Source organism: Orbicella faveolata, unplaced genomic scaffold (assembly GCF_042242905.1).
Source record: "Orbicella faveolata isolate gen_17 unplaced genomic scaffold, um_ofav_v1 contig_46, whole genome shotgun sequence".
In the NCBI taxonomy this organism is placed as follows: Eukaryota; Metazoa; Cnidaria; class Anthozoa; order Scleractinia; family Merulinidae; genus Orbicella; species Orbicella faveolata.
Window position 1 is genome coordinate 26,964,178 of NW_028301576.1, and position 20,546 is coordinate 26,984,723.

Genomic DNA, 20,546 nt, shown 5'->3' on the forward strand with positions numbered 1-20,546 from the left:
ATGGAGTGTTGGTGCTGATTTTAAAATAATTATTTCTCAAAAGTTCAACGCTTTTGAAAGCAATCACAGTGATGAATTAGACATTGGAGCGATATACATCACGTTTCTGGAAAAACATTTTTCGGCCAAAGTATATTGACTTTGTACAAAACGTTCAAAGTTACTGTGTTTACCGTTATCCTGCTACTTCGGCGAAACACTTCTTTTTTGCCAATACGGCCGTGGATAGCAATCGATAACAATTAATCGATTGATATCGGAAATCGATGACCAATCGATGGCCAAAAAATTTGTGTTTTTTAATTGCCATCGGTTGTCATCGATTGTCATCGATTACCATATCTTTTGGGGAGGTAAAAAAATGATTTGACAGGAGAAATATGGTAACATGTAATTGTGAAGATCATCGTTACCATCAACAACAGTAACAATAACTTTATTGATCTCTCTAAATGCGGGTATAATGCAAGAAAATTAACATTGTTAACACAAACTAAACTGGGATGAAAATGTTCGTACTCTTTCAAGTTACAACAGAAACGTACGGTTTAAAGTTTTCTGGTTACTGGCCGTCCATGGGAAGAAATTGCTCATTGCCATCGTACAAAAATGAAACAAGATTAATACTTGCGAACATGAAGCTTGCAAATAACAATCTCAAGACGCGAGTCAGAACAAGTAAGAAATAGACTGACCCTACCAGACACATTATGGCCCGTATTGATGTGACTACATAAAGATAGGTTAAAATATCAAGATACAAGCCAAGTATTTCTAGTAAGGACTCGAGCTTGTGATTATCAATTGGTCATCGATTGGCCGATAGCAATCGATAACAATTAACTAATTGTTATCGATTGATATCAATTGATCAATTGGTTTCCGATGATTGATTGTCATCGATTGATCACGCCGGGATACATTTGATGAAAATAAATGGTCTATACGCGGCCTTAATATTTTACGCTTCGTAATAGGTTCAAATAATAGGTACTGACCTGTTGATTTGGGCATATTTCCGGCTTCAATTATTTTTTACAGTTTGCCTACAAGCCTATTGAAACCAAGTTATACCAGTCAAATATTTCAATGAAAACTTATATTCTTGTTTACACAGTATAGGCGTAAACATCATTAAGAGCTGCTTGATAGCGCTGTTAATGCAATTTTTCAGTTTTCGAATATGAAACAAATATTCCACTAGCGCTTGCCAAATATGAGACGTTTAAAGCTAACCTGGAGCTACGAGCCTCATTGTCTATCTACCTCTATCCAACATACACTCATTGAATAATTGTTGATTTTCTTACCTTATCTATACTGTCACTGGGTTTGCTGCTGACACAAGTTGCAGGAACAAATCCATGTCCGGTGTCAGCAGTGCCCTCCAACTGTCTTTTTTGTTTCTGCATATGATGCTGGTGATTGGCTCTTGTCTCATCTTCATTAGATCCATATTGTTGGGGAACTCTTCTATTTCCCATTTAAAAGAGAAAACCCTTTCCACTTTAAGCTCTTTTTTCTCTGCATTGCACTCCTGTAAGTTGGATGCATTAACAGTTTGTTGATGAGTATGCCATTTCTGGATAATCCACAGTCATTTAAAAATGCAAATGTTTGCTTCTGCCCCATAAATAGGGAAGAGGCGGTGACTTTCGATTTAATTATAAATCCAATTCTGAACAGGAAGTTTGCATTTTGGATGTAGAAGCAAAAGTTTTAGATACTGTTATAAAAAATAATATATTTTGAAGCTAACTACCTTTGTGTCCTTTTCACTGACTTGAAATAAACAACCAAGCTTGTATAATGTAGTCATAAATATAGTGTTAAATCTCGATATTTTTTACCTCTTTGTTTATTATCCTATTGAGTCGTTGGATTTCCCCATCTTGTAGGCGGTAATGACTTTGAGCAGCCTCCACTACATGCTGCTGATAGTCCTTCCTTGCCACAAGTCTTTTGCAGCCAGGAACCTTGCACTCGATAGCTTTGTTGCTGCAAAGCTCCAAATGCAGGTTAACGTGATTCCTGAAATTGAGATGGGTTATTATGTCAAGTTTCAATATAACAAAGAATTGTAACAAGGTAGTCGAAGACTGGTAACGGTTTTATCCACAAATACCTTACAGAGACGTTTTTAATTGACATAAATTATTGACTTTTCAAGATTGTTGATAACGTAATTGACTTGCTTTGTAACTGTAAAAATTTCGTGCTTTTAAAATTTTGGACACTTTTTTGTCCAAGAGTAAAGTCGTCTGAATGTTTTTTGCAAGTAATTCAATTAAAATGTTCAACAGTATAAAGACTAGATAGCCTCTCTCTTTGTACGCAGATTCCCTGATGTTCCCCCACCCACCACTAAATGTCCTGGAGATATCGTGACCCACCCCTTAGTTTTGCAAGCCCAGCCTTGGCATAAAAAATGAATGGTCCCTTATCTTCACATAATTGAAACAGACATATCAGAGGACTTGAAATCTGTAAATCGTTTAAGTCATTTTTCTGATTAGCTTCAAATTGAAGGAAACCTCAAAATAATAGTTAGAGAAACACCAACGGAAATTAATCAAGGATGGTTTCAACTGACGAAGATTAAGATGGATTATGAGCAACAAACTTGAAAAAATTTGCCAATTTTTTCAAGTTTAGTTGTCCGTGACGTAGCTCCTTTAATTCTCACCAAAAAATATTTTAAATATCCAACAGTTAGTATATTTTAGAAGCTTCTAAATTTACGTGTTTTCTCAAGTCCCTCGAAAATACGTCATAATCCGCGCACATCCTACTTATGTCATGACCTTATAAAACTGGTTTAATTATTGAGAAATTGATTGTTCAAGAAATTGTGAAAAATCAACATACCGTGGTAAGACTGTTCTGCAATCTAACGGGCATTGCACCAGTGAATTTACGCACGTCGATTGACGGTGGTGTTGTATGCCATCTCGAGGTATCATCAATTTGCAGTCACTGCATGGGAGAAGAAGTTTTGGACAGACGTCCTCATGTGCAGGTATGGTTTCTTGGGTTGCCACGTGCTTGCAGTTTGCGTTTTTGCACGTTTCCTCTAGTTTAGGGCATTCATTGTAGTGGTCCTCCGCTCTGGGATATATACCACTCCACGTGCAGCCTTCACTTAAACATTTCACCTTCAGCTCTCTTGTTATGGTGTCCAAGATGTAGTTGACTGTAAGGCCGTTCCCTGTAAATGGCGTACGGCATCTATGGCACTTTGGGGAAATTCTAGCCAGAGTAACGATGCATTTTTGACAGGCCGAATGTCCACAATTCAGGGTAACCGGCTTCAGGAAAACATTTAAACTGAAAAGCAACATGCAACATGGTATAAATCCCAATATAAATACATTGAACCATTATCATAAGAAACTCACCAGATTCGGCATTGCAAACTCAGGTCCACCTTCTCCAAAAAGGAACAGTTGAAAGCAGCTTCGCTTGACATCTTTGGGACGATACTTTTTTTCAAATACTCTGTGTAGCTTGGTGAAAAGCGATTGTCGACCACGAACGCGCTAGCACAAACAGGCGGGATGTAAAAAGAGTTGCAAGGAATCTGATATCATTCTGTAAATCATCAATGGAAATATTTTGACAACTTCATTGTTTCTGGCACACCATAAAAACTGCTCTTGGCTTCCGGTTTTGACCATTAGCAGTTTTTGGCTCTCTTATTTTTTCTTTCCTTTTTTACCAAAATGTCCTTTTCTAATTGGTATCCAAAAACATATTTTAAAAGATTGATACATATCTGAGTTCTTTTAGCATTTGATGCTTGACGTGACTGATGTGGTGACAAGCTGTATGTTTCTCGTAAGAAATTTTGCAGGTACTTGAGTCAGAGCTTTATAAGGCTATGCGGCTTTTACACAATTATGGCAGCCATTTCAATCACATATTAAAAGGTTTTTTACAGGGACATTTTGTCCCTTTAATTTTTCAGAATTTCTAGGCTTTGTCCGCTTTGTGTGAAGTTGGCACCCTAGGTGTGACGCAATTCACCACCATCAATTGTTCTGATGTCACTTTATATTTCCTTATTTCAAGAAAGTTAAACTGGTTTATTATGGGCACTTAAAAATAAACTTAGTGGGTTTCAGAAAACCGCAAAAATAACTTTGTCCATTTATAAACAAATAACACGAATAAAATAACTAATGGGGAAGTTCACAGTCACTTTCCGCAAGTTTTCCTTGTTCTCTGAACCTTTTTGTGGATTCGGCTTTTGCATCATTTCTTTCTTTAGTAGCTTCCCATTAAGCTTTATTGCACTTGTCAGTTTAACCTTATGATAATTATATCCGGGCGTGGTTTTCTAGCACTTTACAGTGTATGTACACGCAAGAGATTAGACTGTTCACAGCCCTCTAGTTTTTCGTATTTTTGCAATCGAATGAGCGTGGGGAAAGAACAGCGAGAGAACTAGGCGCCAACTGAAAAATAGAGAGGTTGTGGACAGTCTAGCGAGAGATAATCAAATTAGCTTACTTCTAACCCGGGCTTCTAACCTCGTAAATTGTCGCTGTTCCAAGCCTAATTTTGCTTTCGCTTTGAATGTTTTCGAGGTCTGTATGCGAAAGCTCAATATTTGTGAGATAGGTTTTTAGGTACATACACTTAGGAACCAGTCATTATTTATTGTCTGGGGGAGCGAAGGATTTTAGGATAAAAATAGTAAAATATTGGCGATCGCAAAATGTTATTCCATCAAACATGTAGCTCTTTACACATCCCTCAGTGACGACAAGTTTTGTTGAATTTCAGCAAGTTTAATTAACTCACAACTGTGTGAAATATTTTTACAACTTTTGATAGAGATATAGCACATTTGTCGACATCCACCTCAAACCAGCGTGTCCCCCATCCCACCCACCCCCCTCTTATTAACTTGGCATTTAAAGAATATAGGTAACCAAATATTTGTTGAGAGCCATTCCTCTTTTTTAAAAAAAAATAGATCAAACTCTGAATGTAGGTGTGCACAGTGAACAGCAATGTCCAAAATAATTGACTGTTAAAATCTTAAATCAAACAAGATATTCCTCTCCCTCAACTTTCCAAATTAATCAAAAGCTGCATTATAAATAAATCGCACAGCAGAAATGGTACATTCTATTGAAAAATCCTAAATCCTTAATCCTTAATCTGCATTTTGTATCTGCACACTTTGAGTCCACTTTTTCATAATGTAACAAGATAAATTAATTTATTCGTGTTTTGAGGCATTTGAGGCCTTTTGTATGAATAAAATTTAGCATGCGCTAGTTAATTCCTATTAGACTTTTGACTTTTTTCTATGACAACCTTACTGCAATTAGGTGTATGCTCGAAATTAGGTTTCTGTGAAAAAGGTAAGGTATTCACAGATATAGTGCGAAATCTCAATTGATCTGCTTGATCTAGCTTGATCTGTTTCAGCTACAACTAAACTCTGGGATTTTTCAACATTTAATTTCTAGTCAAAACAGTGTTTTATTATACAAACTGCAATGGTTCAGCAAGTGGTAGCAAATCGAGAAAAATGGTATCACACATGTGTGGATAAAAATGATATCCACACATGTGACCAATCATCTCACAGAGTTTGGAATGTTTCGATGCTCAGTGAGCCAAAGTAAATCAATATAATATCGAAACATCTTCAGATCTTCCTTTGAAATCTTCAGAAAACTTCGGAAATTTTTTTTAAAGTTTGGAAAGTGTTTGGAATCATTCGTACAACCTTCGGACAACATTTTGAAAATTTACGGAAATCTTCGGAAAATCGTCAAAAACATCCTAATTAGTAGGTTTATATAGTAAACAGAATAATACATGGTTGCTTGGATATATAAAATTTATCTTCTCGTGTTCAAATCCGATATCTCATTTGTTCGATAAATTTCATATCCCCGCGCAACCATGTATTATCCTCTATATATCCCGGTATATACAGTAACACAGACTATTTCCGCGGTTGAAATTGTAGTCCTAACAAATAAGGATAAAGAAAGAGAATAATTGCATGAAAACAGTTCGCCTAATAAAGGGCTAGTGGTTCCAGCACTTGATGTTTTCAGTTGTTCGGTATATAAGAGTGTGCTCAAATATTTGAAAATTTTTTGTCTACATTCGAGTGATAAGTACGATGTTATCTATGGCGTGGTTTAACCACGAAACATTGTTGCAGGAAAATGTTCCTTGACATCTTTCGTAGTAGGCTACATCGGCGTGAAGCATGAAATAGAGCAGTGGAACAAGACCTTCATGTTAGTGGGGTGGGCCCTCGAATAACAGTGGTGCCCACTCTGGAGAATAAGTTTGGTCCGGGCACCTTTGGCCCCTCCCCTAGATCCACCACTGGGCCAGTTACTTCAAGATTAGTAAGGGAGTATGATTTGGAACAGCAAGGGGTTTACAATTGTGAAAGAAAGTGCCAATGCGGCTACAAATACAAAGTAACAATTTAATTGCTCAAATAACCTTTAATCCATAACAATAAACGGTTCACAAAATTATTTGTTACAACGCACTTCAGCTTTGTAATATAATGTCCTCAACGGTACAAATTTTCCCTCTTATCGCTGATTTCAAGGTCTGAAACCTCAATAACTTTAAAAGTAACCTTCTTCATGCGTTATATTCATCAAGGTAAACTTTCAAGAGTTAAACTGGATTAAGCCAAAAAAGGAATACTAAATTCTGAAAAAAATACTTCAATCTTCTGCATGAGAAAGCTAACTTCCATTCATATAATAGACTTAAGGTCGCTTTTGTATAAGAATCATTTGCATACACAGGGCCGTACCTCGGACTTTTTTGTCAGTGGGGGCAAACTCCGCTAAACTCCACTGCAGGGGCAAACTCCAATATACCTACAAGAAATAGCCCAGCAAAATCAAACACTATGTTAGAAATTTACTTTTCCTGGCGGAGGCAACTGCGAATGTGCTGCTAGTGCTGATCTTTATTGAACTTTGTGCATTATAAGTAAGCGGTAGGGAAGTAATTAACTTTATTTAACGAAGAAACACTTCTTACAGTCGTAGACTGGTAACCCTGTGGACCTCAACTATATAGTTAAAAAATAAATTACAATAATTTAAAAAGATCTAGCTAAGAATAATAACAAGTACAAAATTGGTAAAATTTGTAAAATTTGATAAAAATCAATAAAAAAAGACTACTTTCTCGCTGGTAAATGCAAAAAAGGGTAAAAAACACTGAGAAATTAAAAATGGTCAACATTTGCGTATCTCTTCTTTATATGTTGACTGTATTTCAATGCTTTCACTGAGTGGGTAGAGAGTTGAGAGTGGGGCATCATATGGCGTGATGTGACTATAACGCGTGGATCTAACCTATCTGTCACTCGCTTAACCATTTTTCCACTCAATTATTGTATTGCTTGGTCAAAGTCATGCAATTATTAGGATTTTGCTGGCATACTGATACACTATAGGTGTGGAAAAAGGGTCAAAATATCAAGCTTCAACAGCATAGCAGAGAAATACGAGTAGGAATATTAAACAAGTGCAAGGGTATCTAGGAAGGTTATCTGGAGTAGAAATAGCATATTTTTTTATACCATGCCATACAAAAAACTGCCGATCAGAACAGAGAAAAGCCGTTGTATTTTCGACGGTATTCAACTCAACCTTCCCATTGGGCACTGCGATCTTATGTCCCGGCGAGATTTAGTTAGTGTATTTTCTATGGCATGGTATAAAATAGTTAAAGGCAAGTGTGTATATGAAGAAAATACAAGTGACAGGTGGGGTATTCCATGGTCTACCACGAGAAAGTGTTACATAACTAGTATACATAAAGCTCATTAAAGATCAGTGCTAGACACTCTGTACACACTGCAGACCTAATTTTTTTAAAATTTCAGCCAGGGTTTTAGCTTTAATCAATAATTAGTTTATTCTCAAACGGTCGTTAGCATTTTGAAAGTCATAATTCATTGAGTATTTACAAAAACAACGTATTCGCCGCAGTGTCGATGGCTACTTGATGGATATTTAGCTCGCCGCTTCATGGCTCGGTAAATATCACCGCTAGCCACAGACATTGATGTGAATACAGCTGAATCCCGATAACTCGAACCTTCAAGGGAAATCGAAAAAAGTTTGAGATATCGGGAGTTTGAGTTATCGAGGGTAAAATTAGTAAGAAAATGACCTGAAGGGGAATCGAAAAAGGTTCAAGTTGGCGGGAGTTCCAGTTATTGAGGGTTAGAGTTACCGGGATTCAACTGTAGTTGGTAACTGTTACACAGGAAAGAATATCGCTACTTCGTGTACGCTGTCGGGGATGGGAAAACTCAATGGATCTTTGTTAGTATGATGCAATAGTTTGCTGTATATCAGCATTTAATGAAATTTTTAACATTGTAGCATTGTGTCTGTGCATCTCTACACTGAGCCAACATAACTTTCTTTAAACATACAGAAGGTGCAGGAGTGTAGCCAGGAAAAGAGAATACAGGGATTTTTTATACAACAGGGACCAAATGTCGTATTGCCAGCAACAAATGAGCGCAGTTTGATCAGTAAAAATGATCAGTGGTCAAAACAAATAAAAAATCTCTGAGTGGCTTTGTTTCTACTGAAAAGTGTTACCTTTATTCTCTATTTCAAAACAATTGTTAACACACATATCGTTCAGTCCTAGTTGACAAGTTTAGACTGCTAAACCTGAGTCAACTATAAAAATGCACACTCTATAAGCGACTTGGTAATTACTATGTGAGAAGATTTTAACGATACACTTAAAAAACACATTCTTTGAGTTGGGCTCAACAAAAACGACATATTTTTAGAATGAAAAATAATCCCACTTTGTCTTCTTGTAACAATAGTAATCCTTTATGCGACAATCAGACTGATTAACATGCTTATTTTCTTTGAACTCCATTTTATCTCAACACAATTGTCATTAAAAAAAACATTTTCCATTTCATTGATAATGGAATATCACATGCAAGTTCAAAGTCACAGAGCTGGCTGGTTAGTCGAGAATTGGAGGGGTATAATGGCGATAAAGTTTGCAATGATTTGAGTATGATCTCCTCCTTGCCACTGCCGCCACATTCTTTCATTGAGATAGGATTTCTTTGTTTTTGCCTAAGTTTAAGCTGATTCCAGCAAGACTCCACCTCCTGTGTGTACACTCCAGTGCGTGGATCGACAAAATTGTGGGCGTGTACAACAACTCTATGTCTGCGGACATTTGCCAGTTGTAGAAGTCGTCTGTATGCGCCCCAGTCATCTGTATAGATTTTACTACCAGGCAAGATGCATCTGTTGATGATGGGCAGAAGGGTGGCCGCATTTCTTCTATCGACAACCTTGAAGTAACCCCGCACGGGACTATATTCTGTGGTTACGATGCCAAACACCCACGCATCACGGGTTGCTCTCCTCCCCCTGTTGTACTGGAATAAACAGTGGAGTTAGGCTTAGACTAGTCCCTGAACTCATCCGCGTGTTAACGCATTAAATGTTTTTAAAATTTGAGGTGGCCCTGAACCCACAGTACAGAATTTTTTTTAAACTTTGCCAAAGGTTATAGCAACAGTAGAACATGTTAAAACACCCTTAATTTTCTTTAAGCGAGTTGACTGTATACACAGCACTGAAGACATCACATTTTTTGATGTGAAGTTTATATGAAATAATTCATATATGAACTGCCGTTGTAGATGAAAGTGGAGAATGATCATCGCAGTAAATTTTCCAATTTAAGCAATTGGAAAGAAGAAGCCAGAAAAAAAAATCAGGGCTTCAATGGGATTTGAACCCGTGACCTCCGCAATACCGGTGCGATGCTCTACCAACTGAGCTATGAAACCACACATTGGGGGCGAGGCCACTTAATTGAGTTCATATCTTGATATATGGCCCTGAACCCACAGTACAGAGTTTTTTTTAAACTTTGCCAAAGGTTATAGCAACAGTAGAACATGTTAAAACACCCTTAATTTTCTTTAAGCGAGTTGACTGTATACACAGCACTGAAGACATCACATTTTTTGATGTGAAGTTTATATGAAATAATTCATATATGAACTGCCGTTGTAGATGAAAGTGGAGAATGATCATCGCAGTAAATTTTCCAATTTAAGCAATTGGAAAGAAGAAGCCAGAAAAAAAAATCAGGGCTTCAATGGGATTCGAACCCGTGACCTCTGCGATACCGGTGCGATGCTCTACCAACTGAGCTATGAAGCCACACACTGGGAGTGAGGCCACTTAATTGAGTTGATATCTCATATTAAGATATGAACATATATCAAGATATGAACTCAATTAAGTGGCCTCGCTCCCAATGTGTGGTTTCATAGCTCAGTTGGTAGAGCATCGCACCGGTATTGCGGAGGTCACGGGTTCAAATCCCATTGAAGTCCTGATTTTTTCAGGCTTCTTCTTTCCAATTGCTTAAATTGGAAAATTTACTGCGATGATCATTCTCCACTTTCATCTACAACCGCAGTTCATATAGGAATTATTTCATATAAACTTCACATCATTTCACTCCTCACAGGAAGACATGAACTCAATTAAGTGGCCTTGCTCCCAATGTGTGGCTTCATAGCTCAGTTGGTAGAACATCGCACCGGTATCGCGGAGGTCACAGGTTCGAATCCTGTTGAAGCCCTGATTTTTTTCAGGCTTCTTCTTTCCAATTGCTTAAATTGGAAAATTTACTACGATGATCATTCTCCACTTTCATCTACAACCGCAGTTCATATATGAATTATTTCATATAAACTTCACATCATTTCACTCCTCATGGGAAGATATGAACTCAATTAAGTGGCCTCGCTCCCAATGTGTGGCTTCATAGCTCAGTTGGTAGAGCATCGCACCGGTATCGCGGAGGTCACGGGTTCGAATCCCGTTGAAGCCCTGATTTTTTTCAAGCTTCTTTCCAGTTGCTTAAATTGGAAAATTTACTGCGATGATCATTCTCCACTTACATCACATTTTCTTGGAGCGATTTCATAGCCACCGTAAACGTTCCAACATTTCAAAAGAAAGTATACCTGACAATCCCAAAAGATGCCTTTGGCATTCTGATGGTTTTAGGCATAAAGGGGACAATAGACGCCAGGATCGTATGTTTACAGGTGTTTAATGATCCTCTTTCAAGGCTTGGTCTGAGCTTCCACTAACGATACTACATTTAGAAAATAACACACTAGCTGTGGGTAAAATTTGGGTGGCAGGGAAGGACGACTGGGGAGTAGAGGCCCAGGAAGGGGGCCCTCCTGGGGGAGTACAGATCAGGTGGTACCGGGGGTAGCCACCCTGGAATAAAAGTTCCAGACCTGCCTCCAGGGATGAGGCCCATATCCCACAGTCTCAGGGGACTGAGGGAACCAGGAGGGGGAGCCCCTCCTGGGGGGAGTACAGATCAGGTGGTACCGGGGGTAGCCACCTTGGAATAGGTAATTTCTCCGGACCTCTCTCCAGTGGGCTAGAGCCTTACTGTGGGGTAAAGTATACTTCCCTGCCACCGTCCTTTAATAGCAAACAACAGAAAGTCACCAAAATAGTCTCTGTTCATTGCACCCTGAATGATAAGGTCTAAGGCTTGCTAGGAGACAGATAACCCTAGCCTATAGCCATTAATGGTATAATTATTATTATTATTATTGTTTTATACTAAGCAAATGATATCATAAGTTTATATGGATAAATGTTTTTCTAAAAGTAGCGGAATAGTAATGTTCAGTATCTATACACGACATTCTGAATTGTAGTATCAAAGCTTGCCCCCATTTTTTTTTTTTTGGGAAAGACAGATTATTAGCCTTATTCATGGTGAACATTTCTATAGATCTAAATAATTTGTTTATTTGCTTGAAGATGATCCTAAAGTGTAGTATCAGGGGTTCAGATGTGTAAAGCAAGGGTCCCAGTCATGGGAGGGTGAGAGGGTAAAAGAAAAATCAGTGGCGAAGGATCGGCACAAACGAGAAGACTGAATACAACGAGGAGCGTGTGCTTGACTAGAGGTCAGGGGCATGAGGTGGACATGTGAGAGACATGACTGGAACCATTGATACACTGTCTTTTAAAGGTGTAGATAACAGTGGCTTTACTTAGGAAATGAAAGGTTTGTTGTGATATCCAAAGGGGGTGATTGTTTTCAACTGGGAATCCCTGATGGACTTTGAGATCAGGAATTGGTGTCATGTTACCTATGTTACTGGGATTTATGAGCATGACACGAGGTTCATAGTGTTACATGTCTCTGAAATTAAGTGTTACAATGCAGAATGTGTGTGCCTGACTTTGAGATATTGTCTCTCAGGTCTCATTAACATCAGTTTATGGCTGCCATAAACTTAAACTTAATGATTCTCTTTCGAGGCTTGGTCTGAGCTTCCACTAACGACACTACATTTAGAAAATAACACACTGGCTGTGGGTAAAATTTGGGTGGCAGGGAAGGACGACTGGGGAGTAGGGGCCCAGGAAGGGGGCCCTCCTGGGGGGAGTACAGATCAGGTGGTACCGGGGCTAGCCACCTTGGAATAGGTAATTTCTCCGGACCTGTCTCCAGTGGGCTAGAACCTTACTGTGGGGTAAAGTGCAGGTAATGGGTGCACTTCCCTGCCACGAATTGCGGAACTTGTTTAACTGAGGGACGCAATACCCCCATAAAGTGGGGGCAGGACTCTTGAGCAAAGGTCAGATGCCATGTTCATAAAATATTACTTAAGATTACTTACAAGCTAAAGATAAGGAATGAGAGCTTCTGTGGCTTACTAACAGTTTAGGTACAGTTAAAATAGTAGATTGTGGAGTTTGGATGTATCGTTTGTAGCAGTCTGAGCTCCACCGTCCTAGGACTTTAATTAGCCACGCAGGGATGCCTGCTGCGGCTGCAGATGTGGCGGCCCCGATGCGGAAGCTGTGGGAGTAGAAGTTGTTGGACGGGAAGCCGCATTGCTGTAGAATAAACTGGAGCTCCTTGGTGAGGCTTGAGCGGGTTAGCCATGAGCCAGATTGAGAGAACATAAATAAAGGACGGCTTGCTGGAGGCTGGGCTTGGAGGATGTAGTCTTTCATCGCCATCACAGAACAGATGGGTGAGGTGGACTTTGCTATGGTGAGGGTGCATCCTTGGCGGAAGGGGTCGGTTTTGGATTGTTTTATCCTAACCCACATAAGGGGAGGGGATAGCAAATCGGGGTGGAAGGTTATATCTTGGGAAGTGAGATGAACCTCAGGGTTGAAGGGGCCATTACAGGTGAACTCACTAGCACGTAAAAAGGCGAAGAATGCTAGGGTGAAGGCTACCCAAAGCATAATATGGTCTAAATTAGTGCTCAGTGCAGGGCGGAGATAGGTGTGGATTGCAGTGAGGATTTAGGTAGTGATCGGGAAGCGATTGCGTCTTGTTGAGGGGGCTAGGCGTTTTATACCTGTCAGGACTTTTTGAAGACGATGCATTTTGTTGATATGAAGGGGGAAGTTGCGCTCACGATGGAGGTCTTGAACAGCAACCAAATAGAGTTTGACTGTGTCATATGAAACGGTTTTCGCTACGTGAGAGGCAAAATAAATGAGAGTCATTTCTGATGCTGGCAATAGGGGGTTAGAGGGGCCCACCAATCCATGCATGAGGTTGAAGGTTAAGAAATGTTTTTGACCTGCCTGGTAGGTTCACCTTTGGAGGGGGCGAGAGAGGCATGGAAGTATTGCTGTACAGAGGCTGTCAGATGAGCATCGCTGATGAAGGGATGATGCAGGGAGTGAGAGAGGCTGTGGGAGCCAGGGCCCGGAAACGATCCATCTGAAAACGGGAAAGGGAGTCAGCAATAGCATTATCCAGCCCAGGGATGTGGGTAGCGCTAATAGTGAAGTTATTACTGAGGATAAGGAGGGTGATGCTGCGGACAAGGTCCATTATCCGGGGAGACTTGGAGTGTTTGGAGTTGAGGATGGCTACCACTGACTGATTGTCGCACCACATCAGGATACGCTTCCCCGACCAGGTGGGGCCCCACAGGACACATGCCAGGTAAATGGGGAATAACTCCTGCCATTCGATACTCATGCCCTGGTTTTTGTTAAGGGTGTGTTCTGGTAGCCAGTGACCCTGGAACCATAGCCCGTCTAAGAACCCTCCATAGCCTATGGACCCAGAGGCATCTGTGGAAAGTTGGAGGTCGGGGGGTTTGGAGACATGGGAATCAAGAAAAATGCTTACCCCATTCCAGTGTTCTAGGAAATCAACCCACATCTTGATGTTCTTATGGAAACCAGCATTGAGTTTGATGTGCCAGTGGGGGAGATGGGTACCCTTAGTAAGGTGGATGATACGTTGGAGGAAGGGGCGACCAGGGGCAATCACCCGGCATGCGAATTGGAGAGTGCCTATTAGGGATTGAAGTTCTCGCAGGGTTGCTGATTTTTTAAGGGACCACTGATGGAGGGCCTGTTTGGTACGAGCGAGCTTGTCTTGTGGGAGGCCGGCCTCCATCGTATGGGAGTCTAGGAGGATACCCATGAATTCCAGAAAGGTAGAGGGAGGAAAGGTTTTGCCAGGGGCAATGGGGATGTCTAGCTCAGTGAACAGGTGGAGGACATTGCAGAGAGCTGTTGCACAGTGGGTCCAGGGTGGGGCTGCTGCGATAAAAAAGTCATCGAGAATGTGAATAACCTTGGGAATGTGGAACTTGTTTTGAATGATCCACTCGAGGGCCGAGGAGAACTGGTCGAAGAGAAAGGGGGCACTACGCAGACCGAAGGGAAGGACCATATCAAAGAAATACAGCCCTTGCCACTTCATCCCTAGCAGTTCCCAATCAGAGGGGTGGACTGGGATGTTCTGGAAGGCAGCTTTAATGTCCAGTTTGGACATAAAGCAGTTCTGACCAAGATCTTGGAGAATGGTGATTGTGTTATCTACTTTAATGTACTGGAGAGAATAGTCTTCGGGGGGGATGTGGGCATTGACGCTAGTGAGGCGGTGTTTGGGGTAGGAGAGGTGGAATATTGTCTGCCATTCTGAGGAATGTTTTTTAGGAATAGCCCCAATTGGGTAAACTTGAAGATTAGGAAAGGGGGGAAAGAAAGGGCCCTGCAGTGTGGCCTAGTGAGACTTCTTTTAACACGTTGCTGTCAATAACAGAAGGGTTTTCCTTAGCAGAGGGCAAATTGGGGAATTCTTGTGCAACCTGGGGGCCAGTATGACCGATTTTAAAACCTTCGGAAAGGCCAGAGAGGAGGTGGTGCACAAAGGGTTGATGAGGGTGATCCTGGAGATAGGATGCCAGTCTGGGGATATTAATGGGGGTGGGGGGTGAGAGATGAGCTAGGTATTCAGGAGTGGCTGCGGGAGGAGTTGCTAGAGCCTGTAGATGATTTAAGGTGGTCCTCTTTGCTGCGGGAGAGTTTGGAGTGGTCCTGGCCTGAGTGGGTGGCACTACATCCTGGCTGGTTGCATCTGTGCTTGTAGGGGCATGGGGAGCGGCCACAGGGACGACCATTGTTGAAATTGTAGCAGAGGTCTGACCGGGTCGGGGAGTCCCTGGACCTAGGGGGAGACAGGGGGCAGGAGTCAGCCTGGTGATCAGAGCTACTACAGGCTCGGCAGCCAGAGTTGGGGAGGCCTGTAAATGTGTCTAGATATAATTGGACGTCCCATTCCCCCCAGTTGAGGGAGAGGTTGTGGGAGGCACGACGCCGAAACTCAACGTCGTAGACGTACCATGCCATCCCGGGAAATTTCCTCGCTGCGTCCCTGATTAACTGCTGGTAGGCAATTAACGCGGTGGTGCGGGAGAGATAAATGGAAACCAGGACCGAGGAGAAAATGGCAAAGGCATCCAGCCATTTTTCAATGGAGGTGATTTTGGGACATTTGGAGGTGGCAGGGAGGGGAATAGTCACCCCTTGAGCCCCAACTTGAAGGTGGAGCTGGGAGTTCGAGCCTCTTCAAGGAGGGAAGAGATGGGGAGGAGGGTTGCAAAGTCCACGTAGTCACTGTTCGTGATGGCAGTCGTCGTAGTCTTCGTCAAGTGGCTAGCCAGTGAGGGTTGGCGAAAGTCCAGGTGGAGAGCGGCGACGGTGGCTGGATCCGCTGGGTTGAAGGCAGGGGAGGCGGACAGCGGTGTAGCAACGCTCTGGTGTTGTTGGCCACCATCCGATGGGTTGAAGGCATGAAAGGCTGGCGGCAATGTAGTAACGCTCTGTTGTTGTGGTTGGCCGCCATCTTGGGTGGGACTTGGCATAGGAGGACTGGGGACCGTTAAATGGGATCCCGTGTGGGGAGTGGGAACTAGCCGGTTGTGTTGTTGGCCGCCATCTTTCCGTGCGGCTAGTTTTTCGTCGATTAATGAGGAGATAATCTGCGCTAGCTCTTCTTGTGGTAGCGTGTTGGTAGAAGTGTCAGTGATGGTAACCACACCAGACAGAGAGTTGTTGAGGTGGGTTTCAAGGCGTGTGACGAGTTGTTGACGAGTGCCCGTCTGAACAAGATTATGTTGGGCCAGCAGGAGGCGAAGGGCTTCAGTGGCCACTGATCGGTAGTTGGTCTGTTCGTTGTTTAGGGGATTTGCAGCAAGACCTTGGCAGGTCCGAGAGAGTTTTTGAGGATTACGTCGTCCATGGTTGGGTATGGTCACAGGATTGTGGGAGAATGTTTCACCCGGAGCTTCGTACAGCACGCCGAGCAGAAAATTAGTGGCCGCAAAAGAAAAATCAGTGGTGAAGGATCGGCTAAACGAGAAGACTGAATACAACGAGGAGCGTGTGCTTGACTAGAGGTCAGGGGCATGAGGTGGACATGTGAGAGACATGACTGGAACCATTGATACACTGTCTTTTACAGATGTAGATAACAGTGGCTTTACTTAGGAAATGAAAGGTTTGTTGTGATATCCAAAGGGGGTGATTGTTTTCAACTGGGAATCCCTGATGGACTTTGAGATCAGGAATTGGTGTCATGTTACCTATGTTACTGGGATTTACTTATGAGCATGACACGAGGTTCATAGTGTTACATGTCTCTGAAATAAAGTGTTACAATGCAGAATGTGTGTGCCTGACTTTGAGATATTGTCTCTCAGGTCTCATTAACATCAGTTTATGGCTGCCATAAACTTAAACTTAAAGCGATAAAAAGCGGTTAATTGATCCCTAATTTCCTTTCTTTATTGTGTGTTTTCTTTGAATACGGCAGCTATATCACTCCGGTAAATTTGTTTAGTACCTTGGCTTTATGATTGAACTTGCTTTCATCGCACTTTATAATAGCTCTGGGTCCTCCAAACAGTAGGAATGATCTGTTTTCTAGATCCACTGAGCACAGATCTTGTAGTTGTCTATAAATGCGAGAAACTAAACTTCACCTTAAGTTTAGCATTGCTGCAATTCTACGTCGTGACTCTTCGTGCACGAAGGAAAACATGACGCAAAGTAGAGTTCCTAAAGGGATCTTCAGGAATTCAGTGAAAAAGCTGTTCGTTCGCAAGCTTTGTTTTTTGCGACACCCAGTACATCTCCTGATAAAACAAAAGAAAAACACACTATTAAGAATTGAGCTACAATGCGCCAAAAATATAACATAAGAGAAATACCGACAAGATTTTGTGTGCATAAAAAAAAAACAGGATTTGATTTTTGACCGATTTATTTGCAGCTCGCAAGGTCGACCGTAGTATTTTCATTTTCGGTGAGCATCGTGCGGTAATGGATCAATGGATAATGGTTACAAGTTGCGTGCACGTGTGGCCAAAAACCCTAGCTGTGACCCCGATTTTGTTTTCATTTCTGACATGATAATTTCTTAAACTAGCCAGCACTGGTGAAATTTTAAGAAAAATCACACTGTTAGAAGTTTAACTTGTGAACGACCATTAAGTTAAGATATCGATTGTATTTTTCGTGCAGTTCCCTTTTGGAAAGAAAATAAGCACATTTTAGTCGTTTCTGTGCTCAGTTTTTTACGGCTCCCTTTCCTTTCGCTCCCTCTAGCTGCATCTAAATGTTAGCCCTAGGCTTGAAAGCCTAGGGCTAACGTCTGAAAAATTAGAAAAAATTGGCATTTTTCAAGCCGCTGTCAAATATAATTCATTCGCATCAAACACCAACAGTTTTTATATCGGTTTGTTTATAAACATTTCTAGTTTTTTTAGAAAGTAGCAACTTTCCCCTCGATTTATCTGGAAATGCGAATCAAGGATATACTGATCACTACTGATCAGCATCGAACAAAGGTTGAAAAATGGCCTTGATTTAGAAGTGATAACTCTACTCTACACAGCCGAAAAGTGTAGTCCTTGAAAGCGGCTCGAAAATGCCTTTCAGACCTATCTTGGGTCGAACGCAGTCTCCTAGTCTGTTTATTACTAGTTTTAGAAAACATTAGAAAGCAATTGATTGCTACACACCAACACGACTAAACCTGTAAACTGCACGAACTATGATTGGTAATATTAGCACACGGCTTATGTCATGCGTGTGATTTCCCGCGTTTTATTATATGATTGTTTCTCATAAGGACTAGGAAAAAATTCTCTTATTTGATTGGCTATAACCGCAGACGTCTGGATTCTCCCGCCAAAAAAAATCTTTCGACTAACGATTGGTTCCCTAGAAATCGCGCCTTTCTCGTAGGACAATAAAACGCCCGATCGCATATTTTTGATCAACTGTGCACACAAAGAATTTAAATTCTGCTCTCTCTCAGCATTGAATCTAAAGAGCGTACGGAAACTGTATTCAGCCAGACGAAAAAGCCAAAAATTTCAATGAGAAAAAAAGTAAAAGAACACATGCAGTCAAAATATATAGCTAGAGATCAGAGAGATGAAATTGCAAGGCCATAATTTAATGGCAGTCGAAATCTTGTAAAAATAGTGTTAGTTTAAGAGAAGAGAGAAATAGCAAACATTCTTATACCAGGGGCAAATTTAAATTTTATTTATTTATTTTTTGATTGATTGACCATATAATAAGCATCTTACTAACAAGCTAATTCAGTCTGTTTCTCCCATACAGACCTCCTTCTCTCGTCACGAGTTTGAACGCACGTACCAGTTCAAAATTAATATATTCTTCCTCCTGTATTGCTGAGTTAGATATGAGGATGCGGGAATTTTAGAGAATACTCGAGAAGTGTGAGAAGCACTCGGATGCGCCTCGTGTTTCACTGTTGTTTCTCTATGCACTTCTTTCGTTTTTATAAAAATTCCCGCCAGCTTTTATTACTCAACAATGCACTCGGGTGTGATTTTATTTCTTTAATAGAACATGGAAAACCATCTTCGCTTAGGTAATTACAAAAAGGGTTGGATCAGACAAACACTGATGCAGTAGTCTGTACTCACCAGAGAAATCCATCCACATGGTCATTCCTCTCGGTTAGTTCCATCGTGATATTACATTGTGCACACCAAAGAGGATCTGCTATCAAACGCCGCCTTTGGAGCCATTGAACCAAAGCTGAACGTGGTCCCCTTTCCAAATCGATAAATAAATTTAAATTCATGTTGTATTGGTAAGCATGAATTTCCACCGCTTAACAAAAGCGGATTTTGCGACTTTTAGGTTCATGTGTCCAGTAGGTTTATCGAGCTACAACCGTTATCCGAATCACTGTCTCACCTCAACTCTTTTGTGATGCATATTTCACTCCCATTCAAAGAAGTTGGAAAGTTTTATTTGATATTGCCGAATTGATTACCCTTTTGGGCGTACAAGAATAGACAAAAGTCATTGTTTGCCTTCGATTTTTTTGATTTATTTACACTAACTAATGGTATTGTTATGGCCTTATATTGTCCAGAATTTAAAAAGTAAATAACGCTCCATGCGCCTAGAAATAACTTTTTAAAATACTCGCCCAATACATTCATGCTTCATCTTGTGATTTCCGTTCTGTTTATTTTGGGTACATTAAACAAACTCTCCGTATACCTCCCAATTAACCCATTGTGATAGTAGAAAACTGTCATAGTGCCCGAGAATATACTGCTAGCCTGCAGAACTAATTATTTTCCCCTCGCGCTTCGCGCGACCTCGCAATTACCCCAACAAAAATAAACCGCCTGTTCTGCAGGCTAATATACTGCTATCAAGGACCATCAAGCGGTCTTTTTTTCTTCTTTCCTATTACTACGAAAATAGACAAAAAAGTGCCTTGCTAACACCTTCCTTTCATTAAAAATTAGCCACCTGCCAGTTTTATTCTATTTCGCTCCGTTTGTCAGAAAAATAATGGTTGTATATGATCTCAGGTTGTGCTAGTCTACCCGTAGTAAGATCTAGTAAAATAATCGCTGAAAGTCATGAAAATTATACCATTTTTGCCACCTTTCTTAACACGTAGTATACAATAGAATCTGCAATAGAATCATTGTCAGTGTCTTAAAAGGGTACCGCCCCCAACAAGAGTATCAATTTACTTTGTGTCACCGTGACTTAGCGTCCTTTGTCAGTCTGTTACTACTGTTTAGCGTCGTTGCATTCAAGCAAGACACACAAGCCTTTCATAACGCTTAAATCGGTCCCATTACG

At 41.0% G+C, this 20,546-nt stretch overlaps 2 protein-coding genes and 3 pseudogenes across 2 annotated transcripts; all 5 read right to left on the reverse strand.

Moving 5' to 3' along the window:
- Nucleotides 1–1,315: 1,315 nt before the first annotated feature.
- On the reverse strand, nt 1,316–3,469 carry LOC149099299 (TNF receptor-associated factor 5-like). The gene is made up of 4 exons (XM_089276798.1): nt 3,399–3,469; nt 2,848–3,327; nt 1,851–2,031; nt 1,316–1,537 (listed from the first exon to the last, which is right to left on the reverse strand). Exons 1-4 carry the CDS (start codon nt 3,467–3,469, stop codon nt 1,316–1,318), a joined length of 954 nt encoding a protein of 317 aa, XP_089132924.1.
- A 5,104-nt stretch (nt 3,470–8,573) lies between these two features.
- LOC110051346 (uncharacterized) lies at nt 8,574–20,157 on the reverse strand (annotated as a pseudogene).
- Nucleotides 12,741–13,706, reverse strand: LOC110045991 (uncharacterized; annotated as a pseudogene).
- Nucleotides 13,728–14,557, reverse strand: LOC110045990 (uncharacterized). Its single transcript, XM_020751654.2, has one exon. The coding sequence runs from the start codon at nt 14,530–14,532 to the stop codon at nt 13,738–13,740; it is 795 nt and encodes a 264-aa protein (XP_020607313.2). The 5' UTR covers nt 14,533–14,557; the 3' UTR covers nt 13,728–13,737.
- Nucleotides 15,257–17,127, reverse strand: LOC149099300 (uncharacterized; annotated as a pseudogene).
- Nucleotides 20,158–20,546: the final 389 nt, after the last annotated feature.